The sequence below is a fragment of the Neoarius graeffei genome, chromosome 2, assembly GCF_027579695.1.
Source record: "Neoarius graeffei isolate fNeoGra1 chromosome 2, fNeoGra1.pri, whole genome shotgun sequence".
Taxonomy (NCBI): domain Eukaryota; kingdom Metazoa; phylum Chordata; class Actinopteri; order Siluriformes; family Ariidae; genus Neoarius; species Neoarius graeffei.
Window position 1 is genome coordinate 9545029 of NC_083570.1, and position 21163 is coordinate 9566191.

Genomic DNA, 21163 nt, shown 5'->3' on the forward strand with positions numbered 1-21163 from the left:
TCTATTCCCTTCTAGTGGGTTTCATTCATTCGGTTTGGTAGCATGCAATATTGTTAGCGTATCGCTTATCCTACGTGTATTACGTCACTCTACCCACTGGAGAATGAGCGTTGAATATGATTTACGATATTGCATGGTTGTCAAGGCAACATGACGTCACACGTCGGAGACGTAAAACTTCCACGTGAGCGAGCGAGCAACTGTGACAATTTGTGAACAAACATAGCTTCTACGATTGCTTCGTTAAATACAGAAGATTTTGAGAGAATTTTGAAAGAGAAAGATGCGTTGAACACCCGGAAGGAATGTATTATAATAATAATAATAATAATAATAATAATATTGACTGGCTTTTTTGTGGTCTATCAGATATATTCCACTCAGCTACTCGTCTTTGACTCATTCATTATCATGCTAGCTGAATGGAATATATCTGATATACCACTCAACGCCAGACAATATTATTTAATTATCCTGAGGAATAACACAGCAGACTGTGAGGTTACACAAAAATAATCCACGCCAGCATGGATTTACCACTTTACCATCTTTGATTTATTAAAAAGTAGCAGGTGTATAAAATGAGATTGAAGCTTCTGCACACACACACACACTGTCACACAGCCACACCCCTTTGACAGTCTGCACTCCTACTCTTTTTAAAGCTCCACCCACTCTGGCTCTGTGATATCGTATCTCACAGTGCAGCAGGACGCTCATTTCAAAGCACACAATTCCGATCTCTACTGTATGTGTCGCTCTCTGGAAAAATGGCTGAGGCCAGTATTTCAGTAGCTCAGGACCAGTTCATGTGTCCAGTGTGTCTGGATCTCCTGAAGGATCCGGTGACTATCTCCTGTGGTCACAGTTTCTGTAAGGCGTGTATTAATGGCTGCTGGGATCAGGAGGATCAGAAGGGTGTCTACAGCTGTCCTCAGTGCAGAGACACTTTCACTACAAGGCCTGTTCTACGCAGAAACAACATGCTGGATGAAGTGGTGGAGAAACTGAAGAAGAAGACTGAAGACTCATCCTGTTTTTGTGAACACAACACCGAGTCAGGTGCATCAGACAAAGAACAGGTGAGAAGGAGAAATGGTTTCAGACTGAATCCTTCGACATTTTGTTTCTAATCCTGCTTTACTCAGGTCATATGGTGTAAAAATTTCATGACTTCTATTGATTATAAATAATAAATATGTTCCATGTATCCTGTAGATGTGAACAGTTTTACAAGCACATACTGAGTACCTTTGACCTCACTCAGAGAGAGAGCCAGGATATGGATGATCTTTAACTTGAATTGCAGTTAATAATCTCCCACCTTCGACCTGTCTTTGAGTGAACACTTTACAGTTAGTAAAGTTAGTAATTAACTCAGGATGTAATATCATTTCATTCATTCTTGTCAGAGTGAGTTAAAGTTGAAGGAGGAGCAGATGAAATCCCAGCAGAGAATCCAGGAGAAGCAGAAGAAGGTGCAGGAGCTGAAACAGGCTGTGAACACTATAAAGGTGAGCAGTGAGCAGAGACAGAGCTGCTCCAAGAAACACACACAACATGGACAATGAGTCATTTACAGTCCCAGTAAGAGAGGGAATGATAAATTAGCTTTAAATCTCGTGTGTGTGTGTGTGTGCCCTAACAGCTCAGTGCACAGACAGCAGTGGAGGACAGTGAGAGGATCTTTACTGAGCTGATCAGCTCCATGGAGAAAAAGCGCTGGGAGGTGACGGAGCTGATCAGAGATCAGGAGAAGGCTGAACTGAGTCGAGCTGAACGACTCCTGGAGCAACTGGAGCAGGAGATTGCTGATCTTCAGAGGAGAGTCACTGAGCTGGAGCAGCTTTCACACACACACGATCACATCCATTTCCTCCAGGTAACACTCATTGTCTGATATCACTTGCACTGTGGTCTGAGAATATTCGTCCATCTCGTACACCACTCTGTTTCCAGTCTCTTGGTGTCTCTTCTGGACGTGGTGACTCATCCATCATTACTGTCCATCAACATGTTTCATTTGATGGAGTGAGGAATTATCTCTCAGAGATGAAAAAGCAATTCAACAAAATCCCTTCATATGGTGAGAGGAAGTAAAATGTTATAAATCCACGCATATACATAAAAAAAGATTTATTGTACTTATTTGAACTTAACATTGTCGCAGCTACCATCTGAAAGATATTGTACTTATACAGTTCATCCGTCATATTAAGATCATTTATTTTGCCAATATTCATAAATTCAAACATCGTGTCTCCTAAAATCACACTCTGATCATTGTATATTATTCCACCTCCATTTTCTCTCCATCACAGCAATTTGGATGAATTTACCTTCAGAGCTGAAGACTCGAGAAGATTTTCTACAATGTATGTATGCACTCTCTCTCTCTCTCTCTCTCTCTCTCTCTCTCTCTCTCACACACACACACACACACACACACACACACACACACACACACACACAGTGCTGCCAGATCATTAAAAACATATGTTGTTTTTGGAGACGTTTCCTTCCACAATAAAGAGAAGTGAAGAATGGAGGTGTCATGTTGAGTGTCGCTGACAGCACAGCGCTGGTGAAGTTCGACATGTTTGATCCATGAATGTATATGAAGGTTAATAACATTCTAGTCATTTTCTTTCCTGAAGTTTATACAAGAATCAAGTCAAGTTTATTTGTATCGCACTTTTAACAACAGACATTGCCACAAAGCAGCTTTACAGAAAATTAAAGACTTTGACCATGAGCTAATCCATCCATCCATTATCTGTAGCCGCTTATCCTGTGCAGGGTCGTGGGCAAGCTGGTGCCTGGCTGGGTGAAAGGTTGGGTACACCCTGGACAATTTGCCAGATTATTGCAGGGCTAACACATAGAGACAAACAACCATTCACACTCACACCTATGGTCAATTTAGAGCCACCAATTAGCCTAACCTGCATGGAATACCAAGAGAACATGCAAGCTCCACACATAAAGGCCCCCATCAGCCACTGGGCTTGAACCCAGAACCTTCTTACTGTGAGGCGACAGTGCTGTACCACTGTGCCACCACATGAGCTAATTTTATCCCTAATTTATCCCAGTGAGCAAGCCTATGGCGACGTTTGCAAGGAAAAACTCCCTCAGGCGACACGAGGAAGAAACCTTTTGAGGAACCAGACTCAAAAGGGAACCCATCCTCATTTGGGTGATAACTGATAGCATGATTATAAATAACTCTCTTCCATAACTGTGTCCTACAGAGCCACAAATTATAACTGTGTAACCAGGAACTTCATTATAGTTTTAACACAGTCTGTTTTGTTGAAGTTATAAACTGTTCATTGATGGAAACTTGAGTGCAAAACTGTTCAAGACAACTGCAGTCCTAAAGTTAGCAAGTCAACTGTAGTTCTCAGACATAAATATATTACTGTAAGTGTCCAGAGCGTCTTCTAAGTATGACTTTCGACTGTCCATATGGGACCATCCTCCACAGGAGTGATGTGATGAGACTCCAGCCAGAAGTAGGGCATCAGGATGGATCAGGCAGGTCCGAGGAGCAGACGAGGTCAGCATCATTGGCTTCTCAGGATTGACATGTAACTCAACAGAGACAGACAGAAGGAAGATATGAGAGAGAGAGAGAGAGAGAGAGAGAGAACAAAGGTTGTGAGGTATGCCCAGTGTCACCTTATGAATAAGAACAGTATATATTTTGCGCTGAGTGCAAGCAGGGACTCTGGCAACACTAACTCATCTCATCTCATTATCTCTAGCCGCTTCATCCTTCTACAGGGTCGCAGGCAAGCTGGAGCCTATCCCAGCTGACTACGGGCAAAAGGCGGGGTACACCCTGGACAAGTCGCCAGGTCATCACAGGGCTGACACATAGACACAGACAACCATTCACACTCACATTCACACCTACGGTCAATTTAGAGTCACCAGTTAACCTAACCTGCATGTCTTTGGACTGTGGGGGAAACCGGAGCACCCGGAGGAAACCCACGTGGACACGGGGAAAACATGCAAACTCCGCACAGAAAGGCCCTCGCCGGCCCCAGGGCTCGAACCCAGGACCTTCTTGCTGTGAGGCGACAGCGCTAACCACTACACCACCGTGCCGCCCCGCAACACTAACTATGACAGCATATTTAAAAGGGAGAGCCAGAAGGTAACACAGGCATGAGGGAGCCCCGGGACATAAAGCAGCAGCCACTCCACCATCAACAAACCTGAGTGAGTGAGTGAGAGTGGGGGACTGACAACATCCATATATCCCAGTTTACCAAAACACTCTATGCCTGAGGACTCACCAGAGTTACTCCTTTACCGAATAAAAAACTATCTTGACTGAAAAGATATATTTTCAGCCTAGACTTAAACACTGAGACTGTGTCTGAGTCCTGAACACTACTTGGAAGGTTGTTCTATAACTGTGGGGCTTTGTAAGAAAAGGCTCTGCCCCCTGATGTTGCCTTCACTATATGAGGTACCAACAAATAACCTGCACCTTTTGATCTAAGTAGGCATGGCGGGTCATAAAGGACCAGAAGTTCGTTCAGGTACTGTGGCGCAAGACCATTCAGTGCTTTAAAGGTCAATAGTAGTATTGTATAATCAATACGAAATTTGATTGGGAGCCAGCGTAGTGTGGATAAGACAGGGGTGATGTGGTCATATCTTCTAGTTCTAGTAAGGACCGTTGTTGCTGCATTTTGAACTAACTGGAGCTTGTTTATGCACTTATTGGAACACCCAGACAGTAAGGCATTACAGTCATCCAACCTGGAGGTAAGAAAAGCATGAACTAGTTTTTCTGCATCTTAGTGACATTAAATTTCTTATCTTGGCAATATTTCTGAGATGAAAGAAAGCTATCTGGGTAATGTTATCATTATGAGTTTCAAATGAAAGACTGGAGTCGATGATCACACTGAGGTCTTTTACTGCTGCACATGAAGAAAAAAGCAGTGGACCTAAGACAGAACCTTGTGGAACACCAAACTTTACCTCAGCATGCATAGAAAAATCACCATATACATCAAGAAACTGATAGTGATCAGTTAAATAAGAGCTGAGTCAGGAGAGGGCCGTTCTCTTAACTCCCACAACATTTTCTAGTCTACCCAGGAAAATGGAATGATCAATCGTGTCAGAGTCTGCACTAAGGTCAAGCAACACAAGCAGCGAGACACAGTCCAGATCAGATGCCAACAACAGGTCATTTACTACTTTAACCAGTGCTGTCTCTGTGCTATGATGAGGTCTAAATCCTGACTGATACATTTCATGGTTGTTATTCATATGTAAATATGAGCATAACTGCTGTGCCACAGCTTTTTCTAGGATCTTGGAGATAAAGGGGAGGTTTGATAATGGCCTTTCATTGGGCTGACAGGGGTCGAGGTCAGGTTTTTTAATCAGGGGTTTGATAACTGCAAGTTTAAAGGATTTGCGTATGTAGCCAATTCTAAGGGAAGAATTGATTATTTCTAGAAGAGCTTAAATTGCTTCTGGTATTATCTGTTTGAAGAGACATGTAGGTAAGGGATTAGTACACAAGAAGAAGATTTTGATGTGGAAATTAATGAAATTAATTTGATTTCTCGAAGAGGAGAAAACATTCGAATTGCTGAGTTTCTACAGTTTTATTGTTAACGACTGGGTTATTTAAGTTGTCTGGGCTTAAATGAGTAGTTTGAATTTTTTTTGTTGGATATTTTCAATTTTGAGATTGAAAAAAATTATGACGTTGTTGCTGCTGCATATTGCAGGTGCATGTGTGTCTGTAGTGGTCTTTTTCTTAGTTAATTTTGCTACAGGATTAAAAAGGAATCTAGGATTATTTTGTTATCTTTGATTAGGGTGGAGAGATACATTGATCTTGCAGCACTAGGAGCTTTTCTATACTTCAGGAAGCTCTCCTTCCATGCTAATTTGAATACGACCAATTCTACAAGGAATATCATCTAATTGTGTAATCTCCTGCTCTCTCTCTCTCTCTCTCTCTCTCTCTGATATAATGTGTAAGAAACTGAGGGTGTGAGAGAGTGTCAATATGAGGCACTAATGAATTACTGGTTTAATTATGACTCATTGTACCCCTGTGTTTACAACCCTGATTCCAAAAAAGTTGGGACAAAGTACAAATTGTAAATAAAAATGGAATGCAATGATGTGGAAGTTTCAAAATTCCATATTTTATTCAGAATAGAACATAGATGACATATCAAATGTTTAAACTGAGAAAATGTATCATTTAAAGAGAAAAATTAGGCGATTTTAAATTTCATGACAACAACACATCTCAAAAAAGTTGGGACAAGGCCATGTTTACCACTGTGAGACATCCCCTTTTCTCTTTACAACAGTCTGTAAACGTCTGGGGACTGAGGAGACAAGTTGCTCAAGTTTAGGGATAGGAATGTTAACCCATTCTTGTCTAATGTAGGATTCTAGTTGCTCAACTGTCTTAGGTCTTTTTTGTCGTATCTTCCGTTTTATGATGCGCCAAATGTTTTCTATGGGTGAAAGATCTGTACTGCAGGCTGGCCAGTTCAGTACCTGGACCCTTCTTCTACGCAGCCATGATGCTGTAATTGATGCAGTATGTGGTTTGGCATTGTCATGTTGGGAAATGCAAGGTCTTCCCTGAAAGAGACGTCATCTGGATGGGAGCATATGTTGCCCTAGAACCTGGATATACCTTTCAGCATTGATGGTGTCTTTCCAGATGTGTAAGCTGCCCATGCCACACGCACTAATGCAATCCCATACCATCAGAGATGCAGGCTTCTGAACTGAGCGCTGATAACAACTTGGGTCGTCCTTCTCCTCTTTAGTCCGAATGACACGGCATCCCTGATTTCCATAAAGAACTTCAAATTTTGATTCGTCTGACCACAGAACAGTTTTCCACTTTGCCACAGTCCATTTTAAATGAGCCTTGGCCCAGAGAAGACGTCTGCGCTTCTGGATCATGTTTAGATACGGCTTCTTCTTTGAACTATAGAGTTTTAGCTGGCAACGGCGGATGGCACGGTGAATTGTGTTCACAGATAATGTTCTCTGGAAATATTCCTGAGCCCATTTTGTGATTTCCAATACAGAAGCATGCCTGTATGTGATGCAGTGCCGTCTAAGGGCCCGAAGATCACGGGCACCCAGTATGGTTTTCCGGCCTTGACCCTTACGCACAGAGATTCTTCCAGATTCTCTGAATCTTTTGATGATATTATGCACTGTAGATGATGATATGTTCAAACTCTTTGCAATTTTACACTGTCGAACTCCTTTCTGGTATTGCTCCACTATTTGTCGGTGCAGAATTAGGGGGATTGGTGATCCTCTTCCCATCTTTACTTCTGAGAGCCGCTGCCACTCCAAGATGCTCTTTTTATACCCAGTCATGTTAATGACCTATTGCCAGTTGACCTAATGAGTTGCAATTTGGTCCTCCAGCTGTTCCTTTTTTGTACCTTTAACTTTTCCAGCCTTTTATTGCCCCTGTCCCAACTTTTTTGAGATGTGTTGCTGTCATGAAATTTCAAATGAGCCAATATTTGGCATGAAATTTCAAAATGTCTCACTTTCGACATTTGATATGTTGTCTATGTTCTATTGTGCATACAATATCAGTTTTTGAGATTTGTAAATTATTGCATTCTGTTTTTAGTTACAATTTGTACTTTGTCCCAACTTTTTTGGAATCGGGGTTGTAATACACGATAAACTTTATTGCGCAACATCTCTTTTCTTTCAGATTTCTGTTATCTGACTCTGGATCCCAACACGGCACATGGTTCCCTCCGTCTGTGTGAGAAGGACAGAGCGGTGAGACGCAGTTATAAAGAGAAGCTGTTCCCTTATCACCCTGAGAGGTTTACCTCCATCGCTCAGGTGTTGTGTAAGGAGAGTGTGTGTGGACGCAGTTACTGGGAGGTGGAAAGGAGCAGTGAGGGATGTGTGTACATCTCAGTCTCATATAAAGGGACCAATAAAAAAGAGCAGCCCAGACGGACCATATTTGGGTACAACGATCAGTCGTGGAGTCTGGTGTGTTCTCGGACTCCTCTTCATTTCTATCACAACAACATTAAGACCGAGTTCGGAGTTCCGTCACCTTCCAGAATAGGAGTGTATGTGGATCACAGTGCAGGAACTCTGTCCTTCTACAGTGTCTCTGACAGGATGAAGCTCCTCCACAGAGTCCACACCACATTCACTCAGCCTCTATACGCTGGGTTTACTCTGTGGGCTCCTGAATCAGTTGTCAGGTTTTCTGATCCACAATAATGGATCATTAATGTATAGTATCCTGTACTGAGTGCTGCGGAGTTCTGGTCTGAAGGTGTTGATTAATTCCCTATAACAGCAGCTCTGACAGTAGTGCAGCTGCAAATCATTAGTGTTTCTATAGTAACAGCTCGTGTGTGTTTCTCACAAGCATTTCACCTAAAATACTCTCTTACTGCCACTTGACATGAACATGGTGGTCTCTGAAAGACTATACAGGCATCTGCCCAGGAGGTTGTGGCAGTTTTAGGGCTTGAGCAGTTTTTCGACTCTTGTGTCTCTCATCCTTTGATTTCCGTCGATTGGATTCAAAGGTCTCAACTCCATTGCAGACCACACGCCTCCAGAGCAGTCTATCAGTTGATGCTGTAGCCCAATCAATAATCCCACACTCTTTAAAAGTTCTTTTTAGGGCATCCTTGTATCTCTTCTTAGGAGCACCAATGCTTCTCATTCCTGTGGATCGCTGACTGAAGAAAAGCTGTTTTGGAAGTTGTTTTGCATCCATTTTAACAACATGTCCATACCACCTCAGCCTATTTTGCTGAAGCATAGCCTCGATGCTTGTTAAGGAGGCTCTATCAAGAATTGCAGCATTGGTAACACGATCATACCATTGGGCGTTCATGATGGATCGTACCGTAGGCATCTTCAGTGAAATTTCTCAAGTTGTTTTACTTGATATTGGTACGTAGTCCATGTTTTTGACCCATACAGGAGCGTTGGTATTATAGTGGCATTATAGACTCTTATTTTAGTTTTCAAGTCAAGTTCGTGATGATCAAAATCATGCTTGCGTAGCTTGCCAAAAGCTGTTGCTCCAGCACTGATGTTGTTATTAATTTCATGGTCAAGGGAAATATCACCTGACACATAGCTGATGAGATATTTAAAGTGTGGGACTACCTTAAGAACAGTTCCATCCACAGAAATTTCAGGTTGGGTGGTGATTGGGATGGAAGTGTCAGAGGCAGGTCGACACACCTCTGTTTTAGTGCAGTTCAGTAATAGCCTGAGTCTTTTGTAGGCTTCTGCAAAGGCATCTGTGATTCTCTGCAAGCCAGCTTCTGAGTATGAACAGAGCACAGCATCATCAGCATACTGAAGTTCCACAACTGAGGCTGTAGACACCTTACTTTTAGCTTGCAAATGATGTAGGTTGTACCATTGTATTGATAAACTATCTGTATTCCATGATAAGAAGAAAAAGAACAACAACTTTATTCATCACATGTACACTTGTGAAATTCCTCTCTGCATTTAACCCATCTGAAGTAGTGAACGCACACGTGAGCAATGAGCACAAACACCTACTCAGAGCAGTGGGCAGCCGTGCTACAGCAGCCAGGGAGCAGTTAGGGGTTAGGTGCCTCGCTCAAGAGCACCTCAGCCTAAGGGCACCCCATGTTAACCTATTGACATGCCTTTGAGCACATGGAGGAAACCCACGCAGACTCCACACAGAAAGGCCCCCGTCAGCCGCTGGGCTCAAACCCAGAACCTTCTTGCTGTGAGGCGACAGTCAAGTCAAGTCAAGTTTATTTGTATAGCGCTTTTAACAAACATTGTCGCAAAGCAGCTTTACAGAATTTGAACGACTTAAAACATGAGCTAATTGTATCCCTAATCTATCCCCAATGAGCAAGCCTGTGGCGACGGTGGCAAGGAAAAACTCCCTCAGACTACATGAGGAAGAAACCTTGAGAGGAACCAGACTCAAAAGGGAACCCATCCTCATTTGGGCAACAACAGACAGCATGACTATAATATTAACAGTTTTAACATGAGGACAGTTTCGTTGATGTTATAATTCTTCATTGATGGAAACTTGAGTGCAAAACTGTTCATGATAACTGCAGTCCTAAAGTTAGCAAGTCAAATTTAGTCCTCAGCCATAAAAGCATTACTGTAAGAGTCCAGAGCGTCCTCCAGGTACAAGTCCAGTAACAGTGCTAACCACTACACCACCGTGCTGCCCAGATAATGCAGATTCAGCTTGGCTACATGCAGGACAGCACCTGTGAAGAGAGCAAACAATGTAGTGGCTACACAGCTTTGTATTACACTAACTTTCACAGGAAAAGGTTCCAGTTCTTCATCTTCACAGAGAACAGAAACAGTCATCCCATCATGGAGAAGACGAATCATTGTGATCAGTTTATCTGGGCACCAGGAATTCTCCAAAGAACCTCTCTATTCACTGAGAGCAAGAGATACTAAGAAATACTGAAGAATGTAGAACTCCAGCATCATGAAGCTGAGAAATTTACTGGACTTACTGTCTTTTTTTTTTAACGAGACTAAAAAGCTGCTGTTCCATTAAACCCAGTTACAGTATGACACACAGCAGGGACTGAATAAACCATTCATCTCATCATGAATCAATATTATTGATTATATTTATGATAAGACAAGTTTTCAGTCTGTTCTGATGTGAGTTCAGCAAAAATATTGAAAATGGTTCATTTCTTGCAGCGTCACGTGTCTATGAGCGTCCTCTAGTGGTCAGAAATGATAAGACAAGTTTAAATTGCAGTCATTTAAATTTAATGAATAAATCACTCAATTTTTCATTTTCTGAAAATTTATAAAGAAATAAATGGCTAAAGTGAGATAAAGGAATTCTTTAAAGTGAATTTGATTTTATTGTCGCCTACACATGAATGTTAAATGGTAAATGTGGCCAGAGATCGATTTCTGTACTTCAATAGAAAGTATCATGTATGCCATTTATGTTCTTTTCCCATTTTGTCCTTTCTTTCTGTCCATGAAGTGTATGCGGTTAAATCACATTTTAAAATCAGAACTCCAGATAGAATTCTATAATATGCGAATACAATCGAGTTGTTATTTGGAGGCTCAGTTTTACAGAGTAGCACCACATCACTGAAACACAACAAAACAAACAAACAAACAAACAAAAAAAACCCCAGCAGCCTTTCAACATCAATTCTGTATCTTCACTAAAAGACACACAAGAGGATTTACAGCAAGACCGTGTCGTACTACAAGCACTAAAAACTACCACATTGTGTTCATTAAGGATGGAAATAAAGCAGAAATATTTCACTGTCATCAGCACTTCAGTGTCATTTGTTCTGCTGAAATATTTTCCTCATTTTGTCAGTTTGGAATTTAGTGAGGAGTGAAAATGAATCGAAATAAATGACTTTATTACCACAAGGGGAGTCAAAACCTGATTTGATTTATTTTGCATTGTTTATTGCTAATAGAAGTCCCACTTTCTCATGTACAGATTGTTGAGATGGAAATGAAGTTGGTAGATGAATATGTTTGAGATCAGAGATCCTGAGTCGCCTCTATCAGTCATTAGATGTGTCTTTGAGAAGTAGGAGAACACTGGAGAACCAGGAGGAAACCCACACTGACACGGGTCATTTTACCTTTGGGTCATTTTAACATTGTTAACAGATTGAAATGAATCTCCTGAAAGGCAGAAGAAAGAAATCTGCTAGTAGTGTTAACACAAGACTTTATCTAATCCCAGTCAGTGCAGGGTTCAAACCCCATCCACCAGAAATATCATTAAAATCAAAGGGAAAGGCAGAGACGAGGCGAGATCATCAACAGGAGATCTATCCAGAATAAACACGGCTCACAACTGAGGAGATTTACAAGCACACTGGAATGGTTCACAGTTACTGTAGGATCTATGTGCATTTTATAACAACAGACAGGAAATGAGTGGAGGAAGTGAAGTTATTCAAAATGTGTGTAAAGCCGCCCTCTGGTGGTCTGCAGGAGAAATGTCCAGGTTAAATATTAGTGTTCATCCACGTCTTTTATTTTTATTTGTGAACACACAGGTCTAAAATAATTTCACTTCAATGAGCTGTTACTATAGAAACAAGAACGTATTAGAGCAAGCCCATTAATAAAAACCTGCACTATTGTCAGAGCTGCTGTTATAGAAAATTAATCAACACCTTCTGACCAATCAGAATAGACAACTGGAACAGAATTGTTTTTTTTTTTTTTGCTTTATTTGATTGAAAATTAAAAGGATTAAAAAAAAAAAGTTTTTCCAACAATCATGTTCAGAATCTAAATCAGGAGTCAGACCACAGACAGATCCAGTTCACAGAGACAGATTTATCATCATTATTCACACACACAATATATGACAACATTAAAAGAGATGTTTTTTGGAGGAAAAAGTCAGTTGTAGGTTTACAGTGATTTTCACAAACACATATTTAAGACACTGTCGTTATTTCCCACAGATTAAATAATCTAAAAAATATCCATCCAAAGTGGAGAAAAACCCCGTTGCGTATCAATCCAGCAGCTTGCTGACATCCTGACCTCAGTATTAAAAGCTTCTGTCTGAAAATGAGCTCAGCACAGAAACTCCATCACTGGGGGAAACTTTATTCTCCTGTGCTCTTATCTTTTATTCTGCAAAGCTTTGATTGTAATATTTGCATGGATTAAAGCAAAAAAAAAAATATTTGACTGAAAATTTACGGGGGCGTTATGGGTGGATTTCGATGAAATTCTGAGAATGGTTAACTTAGAACTGATAACTTTATTATCAATTAATTAATGGATTAATATATTCAATTTATTGTTGAGTGATTCTTCACCATTGTTTGTTTTTGAGATAAAAGCACAGACACGTATTTTCTGTGCACAGACACGATCAGTCATAGATGGACTGACCTCCGTTGAGGTGAGTCTTGCTCCTGGGAAAGAAGAGGTGTGCTGAAGACCCCTTACATTGGCCTTGTGGCTGGCTTCCAGTTGATGGCGCGACAGCACTTTCTTTCTATTGCTTCCGTATATTATTTTTTTGTGGCAAACCGCACAAATGTTTAGTTTTTTTGCACCATGAACTAAATGGCTTTCCGTTTTCACCTATTTCGTACAGCCAAGCCCACCTCCACTTGTTTTTTACACCTTTATCGATGGCAGACACATCAGTGCCTTCTTTCATGCAAAGCGCATCCATGCTGCCGAAACCGAAAGCAGAATGACATGCTCCTCTGTGCCGAACGTCAATATAGAAAAAAGTCTGGATCTTCGCTTAAATTAAAATTGGGGTTTGACCTTACTTTGTGTTGAATACGACTTCAAAAACAATTCAAGATTTTATTAAGAGAAATATTGTGGCCAACACAAGTGTTAAGTTACCTAAAAGATGGCGTGAAGTTGGCTGCTATCTACTTTGCGTTCGTTCTCATTTTCCTCCATCATTTCATAGGCCAGAAACAGATGTTTTGACGTAATTTAACTTAGTAGGCTATGATTATTATTTAACCGTAGTCTTCTAGACATTTTGACTGTTTGGGGCATTGAACGCTGGTGTATGATTTTCAGGGAATAAAGTTTACCGCATGTCGGAACATCATTGCGCTCGCAGCCTCCAACTCCTCAAACGTCCTTTAAATTGTGATATAACGTAGGCTATAAGGCACGGTTCTAACATACCTTACACACTGGCCTAACGAAAATAATAATTGTTGGGGCATCTGCTGATTTGTTAGCTATAAACTTAGGTCTGGGCGGCACGGTAGTGTAGTGGTTAGCGCTGTCGCCTCACAGCAAGAAGGTCCTGGGTTCGAGCCCTGGGGCCGGCGAGGGCCTTTCTGTGCGGAGTTTGCATGTTCTCCCCGTGGGTTTCCTCCGGGTGCTCCGGTTTCCCCCACAGTCCAAAGACATGCAGGTTAGGTTAACTGGTGACTCTAAATTGACCGTAGGTGTGAATGTGAGTGTGAATGGTTGTCTGTGTCTATGTGTCAGCCCTGTGATGACCTGGCGACTTGTCCAGGGTGTACCCCGCCTTTCACCCGTAGTCAGCTGGGATAGGCTCCAGCTTGCCTGCAACCCTGTAGAACAGGATAAAGCGGCTAGAGATAATGAGATGAGATGAAATTTAGGTCTAATTACTTCTGACAGTCTGCAAGCATTGCACCGTCGGGTCTTCAAGTCTGGCTGAAGCAGAGGAGCGGGCTTTCCGGGGTTTATTTTTTCGTGTTTTTTTTTTTAACATGCTCTATTTCTATATGTCCAGGTTTGAACTAAGTCATTTTGGCAAGATTTAATTTAATACAAAACAGAAATGGTCAGACACAAGCACGCCAAGCACATGGGAATGTATTTTGCCAATTTTGACAGCGCATGTTTTTTTTAATGCCGCACTCTAGACAGCGAACGTTTAAACATGATCAAAAATAGGAAATGAACGACACAAAGCATGGCTCAAAAACAAAAAAGTTAAATAAACCCTACTGATAGTTGATGGTGTTGCAACACATCAGTGTTATAACCCAATCTCTACCCAACCACCCGTCATTTTAATTCTCCTCGGATCAGCGCCGACCGCACATTTGGCCTTATTTTTATCCAAATAATTTGAATAAAAATCCCAAACTCACAGATAAACCTGGATTTATAAGGTTCTATCTGCGGGCCAATCATCATCCAGGCTGAATATGGGATGAACACGACATCGGCATATTTTATAATCTAAATATTAAAATGAGTGTTTTTGTGCAGCTGGATTGTGTTCTAGTGAAACAGACGACTGAGCAACAACGTGGCAACGTGCAGGAATTTTACAGAAAACACTACACACTTTTATTCTGGATCACACAATCTCACTGAACCAGGAAACCAGAGCCCGAACCCAAACCCAGCGTATAGAGTCTGAGTGAATGTGGTGTGGACTCTGTGGAGGAGCTTCATCGTGTCAGAGACGCTGTAGAAGGACAGAGTTCCTGCACTGTGATCCACATACACTCCTATTCTGGAGGGAGATGGAACTCTGAGATCAGTCTTAATGCTGTTGTGCCAGAAAAAGAGAGAAGAAGAAGAACACCGCAGAATCCAGGACTGATTGTTGAATCCAAACCGACACTCATCACCCTGTCCTTTCCTTCTGATGTCTTTATATGAGACTGATATGTACACAACATCATCACCGCTCCACTCCACCTCCCAGTAACAGCGTCCACACACACTCTCCTTACACAACACCTGCCGCCAGTAATCAAATCTCTCTGGATGATCAGAGTAACGCTGCTCTCTCTCACTCCATCTCACCGCTCTGTTCTTCTCAGACAGAATGAGGAGACGATGTGCCGTGTTGGGATCCAGAGTCAGATAACAGAAATCTAAAATAAAAGAGAAAAACAAACTGAACAATGTGAACATGAATATCCGCGCTGGGGGCGTGGTCACGAAAACAGCAGTTCGGTTGCAGCGAAAACTTTTCTCTGTAGAACCCTGTCACTCCCCCCTCCCCCCACTCTGGGCTCAAGAACACAACAAAAGGGCAATAATATAACAGCCAATCAGAATTCAGATACAACAACCAATCAGAATTCAGATACAACAACCAATCAGAATTCAGATACATTCAGTTGCCAAGTAAAATTGTAACCTGTCAAAGTTCTCGAGCCCTCGTGCTGTTTTACCGTTAGATCAATCACATATCAGCTTAAACTAGCATTCTAAACCTAGTTAAAGATCCCACAGAAGAGAGCGACTCCCCCTGCCAGCCTCATGGAACTGAATAAGTTGACTTAATTAAAAAGTTGACTGTTCTATGAAAGGGTGTATTTGCATGATCATTATTATTTTACTAGTGGAATAAAATTGTCTTGAAAAGACGTCAACAATAATATCGTTTATCACAATAATTTCTGAAACAATATATCGTCCAACAAAATTTGTTATCATGACAGGCCCAGAAGCGTGTGTGTGTGTGTGTGTGTGTGTGTGTGTGTGTGTGTGCTTTAGATGTACATTTCAGAAACTCTTCTCTGCTCTGTGGTTCTGGTCCTGAAATGATCTGAACTGCTGCAGCTGTGGAGAGAAAAATGGAAACATGAGTTTGTGTAAAAGATGGAAAGAGTTTAAAGTGATCCAGTCAGTTTATTCATTTTAAATCAGTGTTTTAGTTCAAAGTGTCGGGTGAATAAAGTGGCTGCAGAAAAGAAAGCAGGAGCATCGCTAAGAAATAACACATCACTGTGTTTCTCCAGCAGGAACAGCTCCTCTTACCATGTGGAGGGATTTTGTTGAATTCCTCCTCACAGAATTCCTCGAGTCTCTTTTTCAGATCTGAGAGAGAATTCCTCACTCCATCAAATGAGAGATGTTGATGGACAGTGACGCTGGATGTGTGAAAATCTGGTCTTGGGAAGAGAGGAGAGCGACGTCCAGAAGCTAAAACCTACAGAAAGCAAATGAAATGTAAAACCCACTTGTGATGTCAGACAGGGACATTTATTGTTCCCTTAATGAGAGGTGTTTTAGAGAGTGTGTGAGGAACAGCTGGCTCTGTAGATCAGACAGTGAGTGTTACCTGGAGGAAATGGATGTGATCGTGTGTGTGTGAAAGCTGCTCCAGCTCAGTGACTCTCCTCTGAAGATCAGAGATCTCCTGCTCCAGTTGCTCCAGGAGTCGTTCAGCTCGACTCAGTTCAGCCTTCTCCTGATCTCTGATCAGCTCCGTCACCTCCCAGCGCTTTTTCTCCATGGAGCTGATCAGCTCAGTAAAGATCCTCTCACTGTCCTCCACTGCTGTCTGTGCACTGAGCTGTTCGGACACACACACACACACACACACACACACACACAAGGTTTAAAGCTCATCTATCATTCCCTCTCTTACTGGGACTGTAAATGACTCGTTGTCCATGTTGTGTGTGTTTCTAGGAGCAGCTCTGTCTCTGCTCACTGCTCACCTTTATAGTGTTCACAGCCTGTTTCAGCTCCTGCACCTTCTTCTGCTTCTCCTGGATTCTCTGCTGGGATTTCATCTGCTCCTCCTTTAACTCACTCTGAGGACAAATAAAATACATTCAGCTTTTTATACAGTACGAGCGAACTGGTTCCATATAAATGTCAGTTCAAAGTACATTTATGTTTCGCTCTGAAGGTTATGTACTCTGTGTGTGTGTGTGTGTGTGTGTGTGTGTGTGTGAGAGAGAGAGAGAGAAAAGTTCACTAACTGATCTGGGCTGGGTTTCCCGAAAGCCTCTTAAGGCCAAGAGAGTTTTAAATTACCTCTTAAGATCCATCATCAAGCTAACGTGGTTTTCCCGAACAACATCGTAGCACAAGTCGTCCTTTAGTTTGCTCGGAATTTACGAGAGACCCGGAGCACTCGTTCAAAACAAAGAGCGACTCGCTCGCTGCCGAATCCACAGAATGCGCATGCGGCTCTGAGGGACTCTCACAGTCAGCGGGGGAAACTGGGGTTGAATCTGCTGGTGGTGTTCAATTAATTTTCTTGTACATTGCAAGAACATCGAGTTAATTATCAGAGGTGGACAGTAACAAAGTACATTTACTTGAGTTCTGTACTGAAGTACACTTTTTGAGTATCTGTACTTTACTTGAGTATTTTTTGGGGGGAACTTTAACTTCACTCCATTTGAAAGACAAATATCGTACTTTTTACTCCACTACATTTCTATCAAGGTCCCCGTAAGTCATTACTATGAAGCAGCTTTGAAAGTGGATGTTTTTTTCTTTTCTAAAACGTGATTGGTTTTTCCGCAGGTGACACTGAGACAGTCTATCAGTAATCACTAGGGTCACGTCACGTCCATAGACTGGATAACATCAAGATCAATGATTTCTCCGCAGCATTATTTAACACGATCAGTTGATGGCAGAATGGAAGGAGGCGGTTCTTCTGGGGAATGCACACACCCACGGTTCTATAGCTAGAGCCCATGATTCAGTTTTCTGAAAGGAATAAAGAGTCATTTTGCTTTAAATGTTTGCTTTGGTTGTCTAAAACGGAGCACATCACAGCCTACAAAAACTCGCCATCCCACCTGCGGAAGCATATTGAGGGATATAAACGTTTTATTAGCTTGCAGTGAAGTTGTCTGTGCTTTTAGAGTTAGCGATAGTGTTGAAATAGCTATGCAGTCTGATTAGTCAAATGAGTTTCTGTGGATTTGCCCGCCAAGTTGCCATAGTCTTGTCCATGGCTAATGTTTACACATAGCTAGTTAACTTGAACACTGTAAGTTATGTCCAATACGATTGCCTTTAGAAGCTACTAATGCCTATATCGGGGACGCGAACTGCAAAGACGCTCTTCATCCTGTTGCTCTTTAGACTCCTTCTTACGAGTGAGTTCGGAAAAACCACGTACAGAGACAACGTTCGTTCCTTCAGAAAGTCTCTCAACTCTCTCTTTTGGTCTGAAGGGCAACGTTATCAGGAAACCCACCCCGAACCAGATTACGACCATCACTGAAGATAAATTTAACACTCTGTTCACCAGAACACAGACAATATTAATCAGCTTTTACAGAATCCTTCTGATTGAGACACACATTGAAATTAAAGTTCAAATCATATCATTGACTAAAGCACCTGTTTCTAGATGGGAAACTATAATTAAGATGATTTAATTCTGGAAAGATTTCTAGTTCTCACCTGTTTCTCAGCTCTTTCTGCTGCGGCTGTGACGGTGTCGTGACCTTTGTGATGATCCATCGTACACAAATAACAGATGCAGGTTTGATCAGTACGACAGTAGATCTCAATCAGCTTGTTATGTTCAGAGCAGATCTTCTCCTGGAGTTTTGCTGAGGCTTCAATTAATGTGTGTTTTTTCAAAGCAGGAACTTCAAGATGAGGTTTCAGATGAATTTCACAAAATGAAGTTAAACAAATCAGACAGGACTTGACGGCTTTGTGTTTTCTCCCGGTGCAGAAATCACACTCCACATCTCCAGGTCCAGCATAACAGTGAGCAGGACAAGCAGCTTGGACTTCAGTCTTCTTCAGTTTCTCCACCACTTCATCCAGCATGTTGTTTCTGCGTAGAACAGGCCTTGTCGTGAAAGTGTCTCTGCACTGAGGACAGCTGTAGATGCCCTTCTGATCCTCCTGATCCCAGCAGCCATTAATACACACCTTACAGAAACTGTGACCACAGAGGATAGTCACCGGATCCTTCAGGAGATCCAGACACACTGGACACATGAACTGGTCCACAGAAAGCTGATCTACTGAAATACTGGCCTCAGTCATTTTCCTGAAATCAAAGACTGAGCTAGAGAGAGAAAGAGAGAGAGAACAGTTTGTTTTCTCCGAAATGAGGAGTAACTTCCTGGTTCTATGTGTGAAAGAGAGAGGAGGACAAATACAGAAAGGTCATGAACACTCCTGTATTAACCATTTCATCTCCCTTCAGTGCAGAAATATAACCCATGTAGCTGCACTGATTAGGATTAATTTCATGAGATTTTATGAAAGTTGAAATCAGTTGATGCTTCATCACTTGGTGTCTTCAATCCTGAAACATCTTTTCAGTGTTGTGAGAAGGAACAGAAACATTATAAAATGGTAAATTCTTTACTGTGCCAACTTTTTTTCTCTAACATGTTTCAAGCATCAAAAGTGAAATACCTGTTCATTTAAAAAAACAAACACAATAAAATTCATGAAGTAAAATATTAAATAGTGCGCTCTTGTTTTGTTTTGAGTGTGATACAGGTCAATGATTATTTACAAATCACTATTTTGAGTTTTGACTTCAACTTCTACATACCGTCCGAACGTTTTCTGATTTGGGATTGTCAACTTCGCTGCTTCAGTTCCATATTGGATTTAAACATTTATTTCAAGATTTGTCTTCCTCAAAAGCATTTGTAATAAATTATTCCATGTTTTGTGTTATGCTTAAGACTATTTGTCATCATTTAGCTTTGTAATCTGGTCAGACGAGTTCATGAACATTTCAACCAACACCCAACTGTAATGGGCGTGGCAGAGAACATATTTACAGAGAAACAGACAGCTTGGGGCAAGCAGCTATAAAACAAAAATGTCCTTGCGGGGGTGTGGCCAAGCGTCAGTTTGTGACTGGAGGGTGGGGTCGGGGAAGGTGAGTGGCCAAGTCGTTATACCTGTTGTCAATTAATGTGTGTGTGTTTGTTGCAGTGATGGTGGAGCATAAAAGGAGGAGGAGAGCAGAGAAGAGTGTCTTGGACCAGAACACAACTGTGTGTGTGTACATGCGTGGCTTAGAGTGAGCCAAGTGAAGCTGAAAAGCTGTCAATAAATGTGTGTGTGAACATTATCTCCCTCCTGCCATACTTCTGTACTCCACCCATGTCAGGGAAACAATTACAGTGGTGCAGAAACCCGGGAGTACCGAAGGGAGCCAGCCCATGGAGTCCTCGCCGTTCAAGGACCTCATCCCTGCCCTTGCTACCACTCAGCAGAACCAGCATCAAATGCTGACCACCCTCTGGAAGGAGCAGGAGCAACGCTTCGAAGCCTTGGTGCTGGCCCAGCAGGAAGTTCACCAGGTGTTCTAGCACTTGGTCACATCGGCAGGGTCCTTGACCACCACCGCAGCGGACTCTCCCCACCTCACCCTAACGAAGATGGGCCTGCATGACAATCTGGAAGCCTTCCCAGTGCTCTTTGAGCAAGCAGCCGAAGCGTGTCGGTGGCCGTTCGAGCAGCTTCTGCTTCCATTGACTGGCAAGGTGCAGCTCGCCGCGCTGCAGCTCCCCGCCAACAGCCGGCTCATATACGTCGACTTGAAGCGAGCCATCCTACAGCGTGTCAGCCGCTCCCTGGAACAACAGCATCAGCGCTTCCGGACACTGAAGTTGGAGGAGGTCAGCCAGCCTTTCGCGTTCGGCGAACAGCTCCGGCACGCCTGCCAGTGGTGGCTGAGGGCAGATGACCACGATGCAGAGGAAATCATCGACCTGGTGATACTGGAGCAGTTCATCGCTCGACTTCAGGGAGGAACAGTAGAGTGGGTCCAGTGTCATTGCCCGGCATTGCTGGAACAAGCCATTGAACTGGCGGAGGACCATTTGGCAGCAGTTCCGATGGCAGGAAGATGTGTCACCTC

General features: G+C 42.2%; 2 protein-coding genes across 2 annotated transcripts; one reads left to right on the forward strand and one right to left on the reverse strand.

The window, feature by feature from the left end:
- The first annotated feature begins 1428 nt into the window (after nt 1-1428).
- LOC132868779 (E3 ubiquitin-protein ligase TRIM7-like) lies at nt 1429-8191 on the forward strand. Its single transcript, XM_060901954.1, has 5 exons — nt 1429-1514; nt 1649-1894; nt 1960-2086; nt 7760-7912; nt 8175-8191. The coding sequence occupies exons 1-5, from the start codon at nt 1440-1442 to the stop codon at nt 8189-8191; spliced, it is 618 nt and encodes a 205-aa protein (XP_060757937.1). The 5' UTR covers nt 1429-1439.
- Nucleotides 8192-14494: 6303 nt separating this feature from the next.
- LOC132868784 (E3 ubiquitin/ISG15 ligase TRIM25-like) lies at nt 14495-19320 on the reverse strand. Its single transcript, XM_060901967.1, has 4 exons — nt 18721-19320; nt 16321-16492; nt 16063-16122; nt 14495-15428 (listed from the first exon to the last, which is right to left on the reverse strand). The coding sequence occupies exons 1-4, from the start codon at nt 19318-19320 to the stop codon at nt 14893-14895; spliced, it is 1368 nt and encodes a 455-aa protein (XP_060757950.1). The 3' UTR covers nt 14495-14892.
- Nucleotides 19321-21163: the final 1843 nt, after the last annotated feature.